Source organism: Acipenser ruthenus, chromosome 2 (genome assembly GCF_902713425.1).
Source record: "Acipenser ruthenus chromosome 2, fAciRut3.2 maternal haplotype, whole genome shotgun sequence".
In the NCBI taxonomy this organism is placed as follows: domain Eukaryota; kingdom Metazoa; phylum Chordata; class Actinopteri; order Acipenseriformes; family Acipenseridae; genus Acipenser; species Acipenser ruthenus.
The window spans coordinates 10,009,934-10,028,662 of record NC_081190.1 but is presented as its reverse complement, the minus strand read 5'-3'; the positions used below and the strand labels follow the sequence as shown (position 1 = coordinate 10,028,662).

Here is an 18,729-nt window from a genome sequence, read left to right as displayed (position 1 = left end):
AGTAAACGTACCTCTGTTTGACAATAGGAAAACACCCATCAGATCACAATTGATTGTACCTGTACCAAAACCTGACAGTGTACCACGTTCAACGTGACAACGCATCGCTTTCTGAAGTTACATGGCTCAAGGATCTGACGATGTACCACTTTCTAACACTACACCGGGACTTTTGAAAGATTTTGAGCAAAATGTCGGGACACCGTGACGTCTGGTCACCCTATGTGAAGTGATGGTGTACCGTGTTACCTACCAGGTGAGAAGTAAATCTGCAGTAGACGTACGTGTATAATACTAAAACTAACTTCAGTAAATTACCTTAACTGTGATACAATTTTGTCTGTCAAGAACCTCGAGCCTTCTGTTTACATTTTAGCTTATGTTTCATAAAAAAACAAAAAAGTAACAACTTTATTTCCAATTCCCTGAAGATAAGTAAGAGTCGTTTATAATGATGGTGCAGAAATATTTAAGTGTTACTGTAGCTTTAAGCGCGAGTTGCTACAGTTTGTATTCAGGAAGTTACTGGTAGTAAGTGTAAAGTTTATGTTGAAAGCATTTTTTTTCTTTTCTTCTGGTTGCTAAAAGTAAAACATTCTGACTAAATATAAGCGACTATAGAGATCATGGAGATCTAATATAATTGTAATTTGTACAATTTTAAACTTAACGTCACAAACTGGCCCTTTAAAACAAAAGTGAAAGTGCTGTAGTACTAGAGGCAGAGTTTGGGTGACGACTGCTCCTATCTCGTCCATTTGTAATTGTAATTTGCCTCTGCAGTAGCCCGTGCTGAACTGGATGTGCCCGGGTGCTGTACTCCACTACTGAACATTGACCAGCAAGAATATTTACGGTATTATTTTGAGCGGCAAAGCCACAGCCTAGTATATATTGTATGTATTTGCGTGCTTTTCTTTTCAACTGTTATTTTAACTTTAGCTGTATCATCGTATTAGCAGAAATGCCCCTTGTAAAACATATTGTAACTGACCATAGTAAGAATGCATATTTATAGAGATTGTGTAACAAACATCGTGTCATGTTCTCCAGCTTGATGTGCTGAATTTTCACCTTTTGCTCGCACTAAAGCACCCTCCAGGTGGTAATATGTAATAACGGCGACCCGCCCGATATTTTGAACTGCTGAAGTGACAGACATAAGTGCCTTTAAAAAATGTCTGGCTAAAATAGAATTTCTTTCAGTAGTCTGAGCCCTCATACATGAATAATGTGGCCACTATTTTACCCTATTTTCCACAAGTGGGTTGTGCATCAGATGTGCAACACTATATTTTGTTATGGGTATTTTTGATGTCTGTTGCCCAAATACTCTTCTCAGATTATGCCAGTCAGTCTGGCTGTGCTGTTTACTTCTGGTCTGCTGTGGTGACACTTCCTGACTCCTCACTAGTTTTATTATAATTGTGTAAATCATTCACACAGTCTCTTTATTTTACAGCTCAGCAAAACCATGCCAGATAGATAAACACATGAACTGTATAACTAACATGAACCTGCATGTGACATTAATTATCTTGCCACCTGGGCCCTCATGGTGTGGTGTATGGATTGGATCTCAAATCTGTAATTAGCTCATTTCTTATTAGTGTCTACTGGTTATCCCATATTACAGTACTTAGTATGCCAACCACTGTGAGATTGCAATGTGCATTTCCCTCTAGATTTACATTCTTTGGCTCAACGAAAATACAAAACTCTGTAAACCTGTCTAAAGTTGAAAATGATTCTTATTTTGGAGCAGATTCATGGCGGTTCTTCATTAATGACTTGATATTTTTATACTTTACACACGCACACTGGTCAGCCAGTTTATCCACACTGTTCAGACGGAGCTGCGGATGAGAGAGGAGTTCAGACTTCATCCCTGGAGTCCATGATTATTAACCCGTTTCCTCTGCCTAATTAATGTGTGATCATCATGTTTCAGTATGGATGAGTCGGGTGGAGTTTTTCTAATTTGCTGTCGCTATTTCTTTAGGATGAGCACTGGCAGCCCACATGTGAGGTCATCCCCTACCAGACATTTCACACGTCACAGCACTGCTTGGGTTTCACACCCAATTAGCAGAAAGTGACTGGCAACTCTCAGCTTCTACTTTCATTTCCACAATATAATTCTAAATTGCAAGAATAGGCTATTGAACTATGTCTGCTATGGGGAAAATACTAATCCTCCAAGTGCTGAAAATGTCAGCGTGGTTTCAGCTTGCGCTTATTTGCAAAGCACATCAGGATCCCATAGCGACTAATGGTCATCTATTTCCCTGGAACAAGGTGAGACTTCCTGATAAGATCGTACCAGTTCACTATGACCTCCGAATCCACCCCAATCTGACCAGTCTGAACTTCACTGGGACTGTGAAGATTGAGGTGCTGGTCAAAGAGGAAACCAGCTTCGTCATCCTGCACAGCAAAGACTTAGAAATCACCGGAGCAACCATCGTCCCAGAAGAGGACCTGGAAACTGACAGTCTAGGAAAGAATGTCAGTGTTCTGGAGTACCCATCTCATGAGCAAATTGCATTGCAGGCTGCTGAGCCATTAGCAGTTCACAGAAAGTACCGCCTCTGCATTGAATTCCAAGCCAGTCTGGCGGAAGGCTTTGATGGCTTCTACAAAAGCACATATCGGACAGTAGATGGTGAAAAAAGGTGTGTGGTTTATATAATTATTAATATGTGTTGGCTAGGAAATAATAGCTAGTGAGATGCAGGTATATATCAACCCTTGCCTCCTCATCAGTGCTTGACTGCATGTAGTGCTGGCACTTACCCTTGGTTATAGAAACTAATACAACAAATTATTTAACTACGGGTGTGCCCATACTCGCATTTTCCAACTAATTGGTTTTATGAAATTTGAAGTTAACTATTCATTACATGGAACAAAGCAATGAGATTCCTCGTTCCCTTGTTTACTCAATTGTTGAGAATCGATCAATAACAGTCTGACAGTGTTATTCAATATAGAACTTGTCATGATCAAACTAATTTTAATATTCAGCATTAATGTGTCCATTCATAAACAGGATACTGGCAACCACAGATTTTGAGCCCACAGCAGCCCGCATGGCATTCCCCTGCTTTGATGAACCGTCTTTTAAAGCCACGTTCTCAATTAAAATATCCAGAGAAAGACAGCACCTCGCACTGTCAAACATGCCCAAGGTAGGATGCACCATCCGTACTGTAGCTTTTTAGATCTTACTTTAGAAGCAGACCACAGTAGGCTTTATACAGATTATTACTGTGCCATTGTTTGAAGTATCTTATTTCCTCCACAGAAAATGACCCTTGAGCTTGAAGGGGGGCTGTTGGAAGACCACTTTGATAAGAGTGTTAAGATGAGCACCTACTTAGTAGCGTATATAGTGTGTGACTTCAGGGCTGTGAGTGCTGTCACCTCTTCAGGTATCAAGGTAAGCAAGTGCTTTCGTGCTTGGAGATACACACTAGAAGAGAGCATTCTTTTCTAATTAGATGTACATTTCATTGACATTAGGACTCATTTGCAAGGATGTGTCACGCTCTGCAGAAAGTTATTTGAAAATGATTAGCCCATTAAGTGCCATTGTCCTCATTTAAGGACAGGCTACTTTGTAATTTTTTGGAGCATTTTTAACTGGCATCTACTTGTAGTATATATGTTTCTCTTTATCGGTGTTGTTAAGATAACTTACTCTCTTTTTGTTAAGCACAAAAGTTAAGTCTATGCGTAATGTACTGTATCAAATTAGATAAATACAGCTTGTCTTTACAGGATTTTTAGTTTGTAAATTGCACTAGAGTTTGGTGGGACACGACTATGCTGTAGCAATGATACTAGCTTTTTTCATTGATCTGTTAACAGGTCTCAGTTTATGCTGTTCCGGAGAAGTGGAATCAAACCCACTATGCTCTTGAAGTAGCAGTAAAAATACTGGAGTTCTATGAGCATTATTTTAATATAAGCTATCCTCTGCCTAAACAGGGTAAGTACTGAACACTCTTTAATTCAAATGCAGGAATGTCTTCTGTGAAGACGTACCTATAGCCTATAAGCTATGACTCGAGTAAATATAGCAGCAAGCAGTACGTTTGATAAATATCTGGTTTACGCTTCAGTGCTGTAACTGTATTTCTATTAGATTATTCATGGTTCACTCGCATTTTACTATGTCTGCTCTGCATTTATTTTACACTTCAGGTTTCACTGTAGTGAAAGCAATGGGTCACGTTTTGAAAGATTTTGTTCCAGTGCAAAGTTGCTCCACCTTTTTCAAAGTCAATTAAAAAAAAAAAACTACTATTAATTCAGAATTTGAAAATAACGACACGTGTGTGTGAAGGAGCCCTTGAATTAACATTCTCATCTGTTAGTGTTAAGTCTTGTATTTCTCTTTGATTAAAGTAGAGTAAACTTTGCCCAATATGTTGACAAGTCCCTTTTTATTTATTTGATATATTTTGCTGTATCAGATGCTATATTAATGCTCACATTTCCTTTTTTCTTTTAGACCTTGTTGCTATCCCAGATTTCCAGTCAGGTGCCATGGAAAACTGGGGCCTGATTACTTACAGAGAGACGTCTCTGCTTTATGACCCTCAGACATCCTGTGATGCAGATAAACTGTGGATTACCAAGGTCATAGGACATGAACTGGCTCACCAGGTACTGAGGCACTGACCATGCATGTGTAATATTAAATATGGTCTGCCTTATGAATTCATAATTATACCTGCAGGGATGCATATAGTGTAGTCGCCCGTATGTAACGCATTCATATTGTGCCTACTGTCTAAGGGAGTATTTATGAGTCATCTGTGCTTCTTGCAAGAAGCAGTCCGGAGTGATAGGGGCCATGTACAAGCAATCGACAAACAATGGATTCCACTCCGCGAATCTTCTGTTTTATATGCTAGCTCAGGTATGAGGGTCATTCTGACATTTGTGTTTGATGAATGATACATAAACCTTGTGCCAAGACAGGTGTTGTATGCAGGGGGTCAATTCCTGCTTTTCAATTCCAATTCCCTCTTAATGGATTCCAACACGTCGTGGATCACAATTGCAATTAGCAGTATTCTGTTAAAATGAGCTCACAGGGGCAACAAATTACTTAAATTAAAGCCGCTGTTTGTTAGTCAATTAATTAGCTTCAAATGAAAGCAGTTGTATAATCGCAACAATTATTATGTCTGTAAAATATAAATTCCCAATTTCAATACCGTCATTGGAATTGGAATTGGAATTGGAATTTGGAATTGATTTTAAAAAGGAATTGGAATTGAAAAAACAGCAATTGAACCCAGCCCTGGTGAGTGTGCATGCAAAAGAAGAGCCGTGTTACTTCACCTGGTGAGAAAGTGACAACCAGACGAATACACCATTCATTTGATTGTGTTAGCCTGGGCTGTGTATAGGAAAGAGTATCCCGCATGTTGTACAGTAGGTGCTTCTGTTTTTTGTCCATCCCTGTCCCTGTGCTTTCTAACTGTTCCTGTTGGACCCTTGCATTCAGTGGTTCGGTAACCTGGTTACAATGGAGTGGTGGAATGACATCTGGCTGAATGAAGGCTTTGCCAGGTACATGGAGCGTGTGTCTGTCAACAGCACTTATCCAGACATTCAGATTGTAAGTATGCCTTCGCTTTCCTCTATCCTTTTTGCTGCACTAACATTTCCAAATAGAAAGCTGTATGATGCATGTTAGTGTTAACCAACAAACAAACAAGATTACTGTGACATACCACAATAAAAGTGTAGTAAAGCAATGTGAAAGCCAGATAAAGACCGATCAGACGGACAAGTATGGACCATAATAAAATCCATAAGCACGAGGAAAGCATGGCAAACTGCAACAACACCATGCAATCTTCCCGGGGTCAACTCTTATACAAGAAATTACTGGAGCTCTTTGTGTTTCCAGGATGACTACTTTTTAAATGTGTGCTTTGGAGCCATGGCAAGAGATTCCCTAAACTCCTCTCATCCGATCACCAACCCAGCAGAAACCCCAACTCAGATCATGGAAATGTTTGATGCAGTCTCTTATGACAAGGTGTAGTATACAGCGTGTGTGTGTGTGTGTGTGTGAAGGGACACATTTACTTACAGCTTGATGATTTACCTTTTACAATTGGGAGGAGTATTATAGGGGACAAAGAACAGTGAAAGTCTGGGTTGAAATATACCTCTGTGTATCAACCACCCCTGACTATTACATGGATCCAGTTGTATATACATTGCTGTATTTGTCCTGTATCGTTTTGTGCTCAATGTGTTATTCAGGGAAACAAATCAATTGCTTTCCTGAAAGACCAAGAAGCATCGCCATGGCTGTTTAAGCATGTCTTGCCCTTATTGAGATGCTTACTGTTAATAATCATTGGTTGTTGTTGGGTGTACACAGTTCTGATCTGAACTGTCTGAATTGTCAGAATCATCAAATAATGAGGCAATTGCCTTATAGATGTTTTCTTGTGACAGGGCGCGTGTGTGCTCAACATGCTGAAAGACTTCCTTACAGAAGATGTCTTCCAGAATGGAGTTATCCGTTACCTGCGCAGGTACAGCTACAAGAATGCAAAGAGTGACGACTTATGGGACTCCATGGCAAATGTAAGCTGTTTCATTTGAAATTACATTAACTGGCACTGGAACCACAACTTAGGGATAACAGTATGTATTCAGTTTTTTTTAACTTAAATTTACATTTGAATGTATCAAGCAGGAGTGCTCCAGCTCCACTATAAAACCTAAAAATTTAAATCGGTGTCAAAAGCTGTAGATAACAGCTTTTAACAGATCTGATCCGGCTATTATTATTTATCCACAACAGACTTGTTCAGAAGAAGACTTCACTGGAGGATTCTGCTACACACGCTCACAAGCACAGACACATGCTGTAAGTGACTGTGAAGGAGCAGGAGGGGGCTCGCCATTCCCAATGCCTCAGTATTTACACACTCCAGTGCCTGACACGGGTGGGATAAATTCTGAGTAGCATAGTAATCATAGCCTATCGATCTGACTACTTCAGTAATAAGCTAGTGTATTAAAACAGCACCAAAGGCTAGGGCAGTTGTGCCTATGTAGAGGGTTTTGCATTGTACCATGTATAAACTACTTTCAAATGAACAGCCCTGAGCTGCGTGTTGTCGTTTTTTACACATATTTCAGTACCACCATGCAGAAGAACACATGCATCTAAAAGAGATGATGGACACTTGGACCCTGCAGATGGGGATTCCTCTCGTCGTTGTGGAGCGCAGTGGCAAGCAAGTCCGAATCCGTCAGGAGCGTTTCCTGAAAGGAGTACTGCAGGAAGACCCTGAATGGGCTGCGCTGCAGTCTGGGTACGATCGGTTCATAACGTGTAAATACTTACATCAGCTCCTCGGTGTCCTCTGTTTCTAAAGCTGAGGGAACATGAAACCACTTTGTGGCTTGGAGCTTGGTTTCAGGAGACTACAGTAGGTTTCAGGCTATTGCATGGCACACCAGGGGAGACCAGTAGGTTTATACAACAAAGTTGCCTCAAATTAGATCTCCCGGTCTCTTGGAACCAGGTTTCAAGCCACTGTTCCTGAAAAAGTGTCTTTGTGTTCCCTGAGCTCAATGTTGATTGTTGTAGGACAGCAATGAAAGGCTGGAGATCACAATGGCCATCAACATGCTAAAAGTGTTCTCCTGTTCCTGATAGGTACCTGTGGCATGTTCCTCTCACCTACTTTACCAGCGAATCTGGAAGTGTTGGAAGACACTTACTGAGAACAAAATCAGGTCTAGTACTCGTTATAGTTACCTTTCTGCAATTTTAAACTTGTATTTGACTCAGATTCTATGAGTTGTATAAGTCACGGATGTTATGTACACAATTATGTAATGCACATAACCGCTTGTTGTAATGCAGATACCATTGAGCTGGAGGGAGAGGTGAGCTGGGTGAAGTTCAATGCTGATATGAATGGATATTATGTTGTACATTATGAGGGAGATGGATGGGACTCGCTGATTCACTTACTGGATCGGAACCACACTGCTCTGAGCCACAAGGACAGAACCAACCTCATCCACAATGCATTTCAGCTGGTCAGGTAATAAAATCCCATGTTGTTGTTTCTTTCTCCTTTAAAAAAAAAAAAAAGATTGGGCTCACGTGAACAGCACTGGAGACTGATAAGTATACAACAAGAATCACAGAATAATATTGTAGTTGCTGTAGGTAGATTCTGGAGCTGTTGCGTCATGAACCTTGGGGCTTGGTGGCCCAGCAGGCTATTTCATCCCACTTCACTTGGTTCAACTCTTCCCTTTTGTTAACCTTGGGGCTTGGTGGCCCAGCAGGCAAATTAATGTGCCTCAAGGGGTTCAAATCTAGCTCAGGTCACAAGTTGATCATTGTTTAGGGTTTCCAAGCCACCACAAAATGTTGCACCAAAGCTGAATGTGATACAGACGTGCTCAAATTTGTTGGTACCCATACAGCTCATTGAAATAATGCTTCATTCCTCCTGAAAAGTGATGAAATTAAAAGCTATTTTATCATGTATACTTGCATGCCTTTGGTATGTCATAGAATAAAGCAAAGAAGCTGTGAAAAGAGATGAATTATTGCTTATTCTACAAAATATATTCTAAAATGGCCTGGACACATTTGTTGGTACCCCTTAGAAAAGATAATAAATAATTGGATTATAGTGATATTTCAAACTAATTAGTTTCTTTAATTAGTATCACACATGTCTCCAATCTTGTAATCAGTCATTCAGCCTATTTAAATGGATAAAAGTAGTCACTGTGCTGTTTGGTATCATTGTGTGCAACACACTGAACATGGACCAGAGAAAGCAAAGGAGAGAGTTGTCTGAGGAGATCAGAAAGAAAATAATAGACAAGCATGGTAAAGGTAAAGGCTACAAGACCATCTCCAAGCAGCTTGATGTTCCTGTGATAACAGTTGCAAATATTATTAAGAAGTTTAAGGTCCATGGAACTGTAGCCAACCTCCCTGGGTGCGGCCGCAAGAGGAAAATTGGCCCCAGATTGAACAGAAGGATAGTGCGAATGGTAGAAAAAGAACCAAGGATAACTGCCAAAGAGATCCAAGCTGAACTCCAAGGTGAAGGTACGTCAGTTTCTGATCGCACCATCCGTCGCTTTTTGAGTGAAAGTGGGCTCCATGGAAGAAGACCCAGGAGGACTCCACTTTTGAAAGAAAAACATAAAAAAGCCAGACTGGAATTTGCTAAAATGCATATTGACAAGCAACAATCCTTCTGGGAGAATGTCCTTTGGACAGATGAGTCAAAACTGGAGCTTTTTGGCAAGTCACATCAGCTCTATGTTCACAGACGAAAAATTGAAGCTTTCAAAGAAAAGAACACCATACCTACAGTGAAAGGAGGAGGCTTGGTTATGTTTTGGGGCTGCTTTGCTGCGCCTGGCACAGGGTGCCTTGAATCTGTGCAGGGCACAATGAAATCTCAAGACTATCAAGGCATTCTGGAGCGAAACGTACTGCCCAGTGTCAGAAAGCTCTGTCTCAGTCGCAGGTCATGGGTCTTCCAACAGGATAATGACCCAAAACACACAGCTAAAAGCACCCAAGAATGGATAAGAACAAAACATTGGACTATTCTGAAGTGGCCTTCTATGAGTCCTGATCTGAATCCTATCGAACATCTATGGAAAGAGCTGAAACTTGCAGTCTGGAGAAGGCATCCATCAAACCTGAGACAGCTGGAGCAATTTGCTCAGGAAGAGTGGGCCAAACTACCTGTTAACAGGTGTAGAAGTCTCATTGAGAGCTACAGAAAACATTTGATTGCAGTGATTGCCTCTAAAGGTTGTGCAACAAAATATTAGGTTAGCGGTCCCATCATTTTTGTCCATGCCATTTTCATTTGTTTTATTATTTACAATATTATGTTGAATAAAAAATCAAAAGCAAAGTCTGATTTCTATTAAATATGGAATAAACAATGGTGGATGCCAATTACTTTTGTCAGTTTCAAGTTATTTCAGAGAAAATTGTGCATTCTTCGTTTTTTGTGGAGGGGTACCAACAAATTTGAGCACGTCTGTAATCCCTCATCTTTCATGGACACTACATTCACAAATAAAAACAAAAAAACCAAAAGGAAATGCTACCGAATGTAATTCAGACCATGATGCGCCAAATCCATATGCTATGAGAAACACCACTCCTTTCCAATTGGATGTTAATAGATATGCTTTGAGAAACACCACTCCTTTCCAATTGGATGTTAATAGATATGCTATGAGAAACACCACTCCTTTCCAATTGGATGTTAATAGATATGCTTTGAGAAACTCCACTCCTTTCCAATTGGATGTTAATAGATATGCTTTGAGAAACACCACTCCTTTCCAATTGGATGTTAATAGATATGCTATGAGAAACACCGCTCCTTTCTAATTGGATGTTAATAGATATGCTTTGAGAAACACCACTCCTTTCCAATTGGATGTTAATAGATATGCTATGAGAAACACCACTCCTTTCCAATTGGATGTTAATAGATATGCTTTGAGAAACACCGCTCCTTTCCAATTGGATGTTAATAGATATGCTTTGAGAAACACCGCTCCTTTCCAATTGGATGTTAATAGATATGCTTTTAGAAACACCACTCCTTTCCAATTGGATGTTAATAGATATGCTATGAGAAACACCACTCCTTTCCAATTGGATGTTAATAGATATGCTTTTAGAAACACCACTCCTTTCCAATTGGATGTTAATAGATATGCTATGAGAAACACCACTCCTTTCCAATTGGATGTTAATAGATATGCTTGTTTCTGTTTCTATTACAATGTGCTCAGTGTTGGGAGGCTTTCACTGGACCGGGCCCTTGACCTGACCTCCTATCTGAGACGGGAGTCAGAGAACATCCCGCTGCTGCAGGGCGTGGGCTACCTAGAGGTGCTGTACCGAATGATGGAGAGGAGGGGTATTTCAGACGTGGCAGAAGGTCTGAAGGTATATACCTTTTTCACCTTCTACCTCCCAGCAACTGGCACCAGTCCTCCTGTGGCATGGTGCTGGAATGTAGTGATTGTAAGGGTGCTATAGAGCAGGATAGTAGTAAGGATGACAATTAAATACAATACACAGCATAATGTTGTGCTAAATGTATTGGGGTTTTAACCATCTACATTATCTCTAGCCCACAATTTGGTAATTTGTCATAGTTTTTAAATGCAGAATCTCTTTGTTTATTATTGGCAGACTGGGGAATTATAAATTATTGCTGTTACATCTAAAGTCCCAATTAAACAAACTTGCATTAAATAAGCAGCACTGTTATTCTTTAGTCTATGCAGTGCTGTTCTTTAATAATTAGTGCTGTTATTCTTTAATAATTAGTGCTGTTATTCTTTAATAAGCAGTGTTGTTATTCTTTAATAAGCAGTGCTGTTATTCTTTAATAAGCAGTGCGGTTATTCTTTAATAAGCAGTGCTGTTATTCTTTAACCCTTTGCAGTCCATTTATTAAGTGTGTATCAGGCGCGTCAGGTTCAAATTTATTTTCACACGCGCAGTTAATTTTAGACGCGCTGTTTAAAAGTATTTTTTTTCACAGTCAAACGGGTATAAAAGGCCCTACATATCAACAAAGCACTCACTAGGCATCTCCAGCCCCGCCCCACCCTTTCGTTCGCTATTGCTTTCACATATGCTAATACATAAATAATAATAATAATAATTATAGTCGTACATACCGATCAATCATCTCCTGATCACTCGTTTTATCACCTCAATTATGCAATCCAAGTCATTATTTTATTACTATAACATCTCAAAAAAAATCTCTGCAAATGTCCGTGATAATCTCTGTTCGCTGATACAGTACCATTCAGCTTGTTTCCTTATGACCGCCCCTATGTAATGCCAGGGGCATGTATGACTAACCATGAGATACGCCTTTATTTTATTTATTTATTTATTTTTTTTATCGGCTTGTCTCGGCTCCTGTCGATCCCATTTGGCCATTGAATGGCTTTCTCGGCTTTTTCCGCAGAAAAAATGACTAAAAACCCGTTTTTTGCGTTTTTTTGATGATGTTGGACAGGGTCCGACAATGGACCGGATAGGAATAATTGCAATGTCGGACCAGGTCCGAAATAGGACCCCAAAGGGTTAATAAGCAGTGCTGTTATTCTTTAATAAGCAGTGCTGTTATTCTTTAATAAGCAGTGCTGTTATTCTTTAACAAGCAGTGCTGTTATTCTTTAATAAGCAGTGCTGTTATTCTTTAATAAGCAGTGCTGTTATTCTTTAATAAGCAGTGCTGTTATTCTTTAATAAGCAGTGCTGTTATTCTTTAACAAGCAGTGCTGTTATTCTTTAATAAGCAGTGCTGTTATTCTTTAATAAGCAGTGCTGTTATTCTTTAATAAGCAGTGCTGTTATTCTTTAATAAGCAGTGCTGTTATTCTTTAATAAGCAGTGCTGTTATTTTTTAATAAGCAGTGCTGTTATTCTTTAATAAGCAGTGCTGTTATTCTTTAATAAGCAGTGCTGTTATTCTTTAATAAGCAGTGCTGTTATTCTTTAATAAGCAGTGCTGTTCTTTAATAAGCAGTGCTGTTATTCTTTAATAAGCAGTGTTGTTATTCTTTAATAAGCAGTGCTGTTATTCTTTAATAAGCAGTGCTGTTATTCTTTAATAAGCAGTGCTGTTATTCTTTAATAAGCAGTGCTGTTATTCTTTAATAAGCAGTGCTGTTCTTTAATAAGCAGTGCTGTTATTCTTTAATAAGCAGTGTTGTTATTCTTTAATAAGCAGTGCTGTTATTCTTTAATAAGCAGTGCTGTTATTCTTTAATAAGCAGTGCTGTTATTCTTTAATAAGCAGTGCTGTTATTCTTTAATAAGCAGTGCTGTTCTTTAATAAGCAGTGCTGTTATTCTTTAATAAGCAGTGTTGTTATTCTTTAATAAGCAGTGCTGTTATTCTTTAATAAGCAGTGCTGTTATTCTTTAATAAGCAGTGCTGTTATTCTTTAATAAGCAGTGCTGTTATTCTTTAATAAGCAGTGCTGTTATTCTTTACTCTATGCAGTGCTTGCACAACATTCGCTGTGTTTTGTTCCAGTTAAAATGTAAAATAGGCCTATAGTTAAGTAGAGTTTAGGCCCATTGTTATCCCAAAGCAGGTATAAAAGTTACTCTCTCAATAATGTTGTGTTTCAGAGATACATCCTGCAGTACTTTAAAAGTGTGATTGACAAGCAGACCTGGAGTGATGGAGGCTCAGTGTCAGAGAAGAGACTTCGAACTGAACTCCTGGGGCTGGCCTGTGTCCTGGGGTACCCTCCCTGTATTGAAAAGGCAAACCAGCTCTTCACAAGTTGGGTGAACTCAAACGGCAGTGTCAGGTCAGTAACCCGCTAGGAGTACCGCATGGCAAACGAGATTCGCTTTTAACATGGTGTGACAAGGATGGCGTGTGTGTGGTGACGCCAGACCAGGAAATGAAACCACACACCAGCAATAGCAGACTGGGGTACAACTGCGCTGTGGCTTGTTTATTATTAAATAAAACATTTAAACAAAACACTTTCTCAAAACAAGAGGGCACGTGGGCCAAAACAATCAAATAAATCAACAATAATGATCACAGGTATCGTGCTGGTATTGAACCAGCACGCATAGCAATTGTTTTCTTTATAGTTATTCTCTTTACCTCCTACTCTACTCCCATTCTCCTCTCGCCAAACACTCAACTCCATGCAGCCAAAGCCAAGGGAGGGATTAACTAGCTATCAATTATCCTACTATCACCTCGGGCACTTTCTGCACAGGTTTAGTAATTCTGTGTGACTGTCAGCTAATTAAATAATCAGTGGCTGACAGTCACGCATTCTCATGAGATATTCTAACCACAAAACAATAACAAATAATATTCCTGCCAAATAATACAACAAAAACTAAATACAAATCATAATATGCACAGGGGCAGGGGGACCCCGTCACACATGGGTAAAAGAAAAACTGAATTCATTGATTGCTGATGGGTCGATGTTAGAGGAGCCTGTTATCTAGGCTTCATTACCCAAAACATTAAACAAAGGTAGTGTTTATATAAAAGATCTTTAAGAAATGAATACCAAAAATTGATTATGCGTATCATAAAGTCCAATATGTTAATGCTTCATTCATGCTAAAGTATATTTACACTTTAATTCCCATCTAATTGGTGACCGATCAATAAAGTAATTGATTTCACACTCACAGTATATATGGGAGTTCACCAAGCAATGCTGTGATGCATAACTCAGACAGGGTTTGATGATCAGTCACTTATTAGTTGAAAGTTCATTTTTAAAAATACATTTGCATGAAACAAACATGTATATATTGGACTAGAATTGATTTCCTAACTTTTAATCAGGACAGCATGTTTTTACATTTACAATACTTGCAGTTGCTTCATGTTTAGTACCTTGCTTGCTGTTTGAAAATGTGCCACAGAATGGGACCAATTAATTTGTCAGGATGCAAGTGAAAATGCAGGTCAGTATTATTGTCCCAAAAGCAATACAAAAAGCATGAAGTAAATTGTATTGCTGGAAAACCTCCAGATTGCTGCAATATTTTCCCAGAAAACCCCAAAGTATTTGTTAATTCCCCCCCAGCCTGCCTACTGATGTCTTGAGGACAGTGTACCTTATTGGAGCCCAGACTTCAGAGGGGTGGAACCAGCTCCTGGAGTACTACAGGGTCTCGCTGTCTGCCACAGAGAAAAATAAGATTCTGTCTGCACTGACACAGAGCAGAGATACCGACAAACTCACAAAGTAAGTACAGCTGCTGGTGGGCTACAGGTACGCTCCTTTTCATTGCTCATCTGATTGATGGAGGTTTGCAGTTCTCTTCTTAAACGGGATTGTTATGTTAGTTATCATTTTTCCTGCAGTAGGTCATGGTTATCATGATGTAAAAATAATAAAAAAAAGTGACCATCTGAATTTGCATCAGGTTACATTTCTGATACATTGTTTAAACGTGTAAGGGATACACTTACTTTTATGATTCATCTTGCAATAATGGTGTTGCAGTGACACAGCAAAACAGAACAACTGAATCAAGTTTGTTTGGTGTACTGTAGCTCTAACCCTCTAGTGGTGTTTTAATGAATGAAGATACAACACTGAGTGCTGCACCACTGGAACCCTCAGCATAAATCTTACTGCGTAGTCCACAATTGTTTACGTTTATAGGCATTCTATAAGTTTGCTGGAAGACCAAAACATTGTTGAGTATTTATTATAAGAGTTCAGAAATAGAGATGTTGGATTGGATAAACAAGGAGACTAAACCATCCCACTGTGACGGGGTTGAGACTTAGAAAAGATGTGGTGAATCCTACACTGGCCCTCAGGGTCGTATCTCCACTACAGCGGAACTAGGTTATGCAGTAAATACAGAACATAAATATGCAGTTTATTCTGCTGCAGGCTAATCGACCTCAGCATGGAAGGAGAGGTGATTAGAACACAGGACCTTGCAGCTGTCATTGCAACCATCAGCAGAAACCCAGCTGGCCAGGCTCTGGCCTGGAACTTTGTGAGGAATAACTGGAGCAAACTATTAGAAAAGTAAGTGTTTTGTTTTGTGGCTGTAATAAAGCTTCACTTTGGTATGAGTCAGGCCTCTTTTGAAAATGTGTGTGTGTATTCATTCCTAAAGAGATGTTTAATGCAGGTGTCAATACATTCTTTTTGATTTCCAGGTTCCATTTGGGGTCATCTTCTATAAGAGCCCTCATATCTGGCACAACATCACATTTTTCTTCAAAAGAAGAGCTTGAAGAGGTCAGCACTTTACTGTTTGATGTACTGTGTAGGGTCTCGTTTTGCATTTGAGGAGCGTACACTAATTTTGGTGTGCCCTGTCTCTGCATTAGGAAAGCTAGGTAGAATGATGCTACTCATGGCAATTTAAACCAGGTTTAATCTATCTTGCCACACAGACGGCCTGAAAACCTCTTAGAGTAAAGTTCCAGAGAGTTTTGAACACTGCCTGGTCCCTTTATTAGGACCTGTCTACCTGATGGAATTGGCATCGTCCTCATAGAGATGCATAAGCTTGATCATATGAGGCGACATGTGATCCCTGCAGCTCTGCAGATCTGTCCTGGTTTACTGCAGCATCATTGCAGATAAAGATCAAACAATAATGCATCCATCCCCTGTGCTAGAATTCTGCACAGATGCTTTGAGGAGCATGACAAAGGATTCAAGTATCTTCCATGGCCTCCACATTCCCTGGATCTCAATCCAATTGAGTTGTTTGTTTGGAAATGACATTAAACAACACATTGTCATCATGATCCTCTGCCTACCTCTCTGCACACATTGTGTTGAATATTAATGATCAAATGGATTAACATGGATTAACAGTATATTTCTTTAGCGAAAAATATGATCATCAATTTAAATGTTCATATTTTTTTCTCATTGTTTTGCAGGTCAAGGTGTTTTTCGATTCATTCGAAGGACAGGGGCAAGAACTGAGGATTATTCAAGTTGTCATAGAAGTGATTCAGAAGAATATCAGGTGGCTGGAGAGAAATCTGCATGTGTTGAGAAAGTGGCTTGTGGACAATGTTCAGAGAACTTAGAACTCAGGGAAGCTAGAACTCAGGGAAGTTAGAGATCTTGGATTTGTCTCAAAGAGAGTGAAAACGAGAACAGAAACTGATCTGGATCTACTTTAATTGAACCTGATTCAGACAAAATGATAATGGTAGAAATTGAGCAAGAAGCTACTCAACAATAATGTTATGCTCCATCTCGCAGTACTGTTGTAACTATTTTATACTTGGACTATACTGTTTGTGACCAGTATAAGCTCAGACATTCAGCATTGTGTTCAATTGAACTGTTTTCTTTAACAGTCATGCATGTACAGTACAGTATATGCTTACAGATGTTGCATGTAGTTTTATTTCTAGTTTAGTTAGTAACAGAAAAACTAATCACTATTTTTGTGAATAAAATACAATTTGATTGACTGTGGCTTCATACTGTTGTTTCTGAAAATCACACTTTATTTAAGACATGCTTTAATGAACTAAAGTTTTGTGAATAGGGCTTGTTATTCTATGTGGGTAAAAGCTTTGTGAATAGGATACAGATAAAACTGGTCAGGCAGAAGTGTAAATAGTGTGTGTGTGTGGGATTGTAAGGGTGGCAAGGATGGGGTTAAATGTAGCCCTACCAGCAATCACAGGTTCGGCCATTCCACAGTTAGGTAATTGGTGCTAACTGGAGAGTGGCCACGTGTATAAAAGGAGCCAGAAAGTCTTTGCTTGTTGGAGGGAGTTAGGAGGGTCAAAATAAAATGTTTAAACAAAATAATACATCACTTGTAGTCTGGACAGTCACCTTCACTATAACATTCACTAACGTATCAAAAACACTCACTTAGTTTCCTCCAACAAACAAAGGCTTTCTGCTCCTTTTATACACGTGGCCACTCCCCAGTTAGCACCAATTACCTAACTGGGGAATGGCCACACATGTGATTGCTGGCAGGGACAACAGATTTAACCCTATCCCTGCCACCTTACAATCCCACACACACACTATTTGCAATCCCACACACACTATTTACAATCCCCCCCCCCCCCCCCCCCCCACATGCTATTTACACAGCATAGCTTCTGTCCTACCACAAAAACAATTAAAGAACTCTTATGGGGGAAAATAAATCTAGTATAAAGCAAGACACATTTACATATTATCTACAGACAGTAACACAGACTTTTCAGACAGGGAAAGTCACCAAACCAGAAGTATACTACTCATTTAATTGTGGTGGCACTCAGTTTGTTATCATCAGATATAATAATCAAGTTCAATTAGGGTTCATCTCTGCAGGTACTTCATTGTGCGTACTGTAACCTTTTGTTTTTAGTGATTTTCTGTTTTTGTTTAGGTAGTGATATTAAAAAACAAAGGCATTACATTTGAAAGTGTAAGTAGCTGTCTAATGTGATTGTATATATCTCTATACACTTTAATGAGGCTTAGGGCTCAGCAGTTATTGTGTGGTAATGTAACCCGTACTATTGTGAATGAAAACCCAGTGTTCCAATCACACGTGTATAACTGCTGAACATGCACACGACATGACATACGCTATACGCTACACGCTACACATGTCTGTATGTTCATTTCCTTTACAATGTAAAGAGCCAGTTGGTAGTGGTGAAAACACACTGCATTTCACTTATTCACATGTTGTCCCATACAAAACAAAAAGGGTACTCTTTTAAAAATACATTTGTGTAGACTTAGTTACATGGATAAAGTAACCCTCTTATTCCTAACCCTTTCCAGCCCACATCTATTTCTACACATCAGAAAGAAAAGTCATTAATAAAATTATTGTACAATGCCTTAAATATTACAAATTTTAACATTTTTTGCAACTGCACATTTTATTTTAAGTATTCAACACGAGTACATTTGGCATCATCAAGTTGGAAGAATAGGAGTTACTCGTCTTCAGTTCATGCACTCTAAGTCACATGACCATGCAAGCCCCCTTTCTCTCATATCCCTTACCATTGGTCCAGATTTTAACCAATAGCTGCCTTTATTACCACCAATGTTGACAAATGTTTATTTTGAGCAAATACTGAAATCTAAGCCCCTAAAACAGTGATTCCAGTTGGCATCA

At 39.2% G+C, this 18,729-nt stretch overlaps 1 protein-coding gene across 4 annotated transcripts; it reads left to right on the top strand.

The window, feature by feature from the left end:
* Positions 1-121: 121 nt before the first annotated feature.
* On the top strand, positions 122-17,055 carry LOC117404068 (endoplasmic reticulum aminopeptidase 2-like). Of its 4 annotated transcripts, XM_058988820.1 has the most exons (20): positions 122-256; positions 784-856; positions 2,003-2,675; positions 3,053-3,191; positions 3,308-3,442; positions 3,874-3,994; positions 4,520-4,674; positions 5,525-5,638; positions 5,933-6,064; positions 6,493-6,624; positions 6,845-6,910; positions 7,186-7,361; positions 7,709-7,788; positions 7,919-8,102; positions 10,858-11,014; positions 13,231-13,415; positions 14,676-14,837; positions 15,498-15,638; positions 15,773-15,854; positions 16,511-17,055. In XM_058988820.1, exons 3-20 carry the CDS (start codon positions 2,170-2,172, stop codon positions 16,661-16,663), a joined length of 2,820 nt encoding a protein of 939 aa, XP_058844803.1. In that variant the 5' UTR covers positions 122-256; positions 784-856; positions 2,003-2,169; the 3' UTR covers positions 16,664-17,055. The 4 variants fall into 4 exon arrangements, with proteins under 4 accessions (XP_058844803.1, XP_058844795.1, XP_058844798.1 ...); XM_058988812.1 differs by lacking the exon at positions 122-256 and having other exon boundaries at positions 525-856; XM_058988815.1 differs by lacking the exon at positions 122-256 and having other exon boundaries at positions 525-896.
* The last annotated feature ends 1,674 nt before the right edge of the window (positions 17,056-18,729 follow it).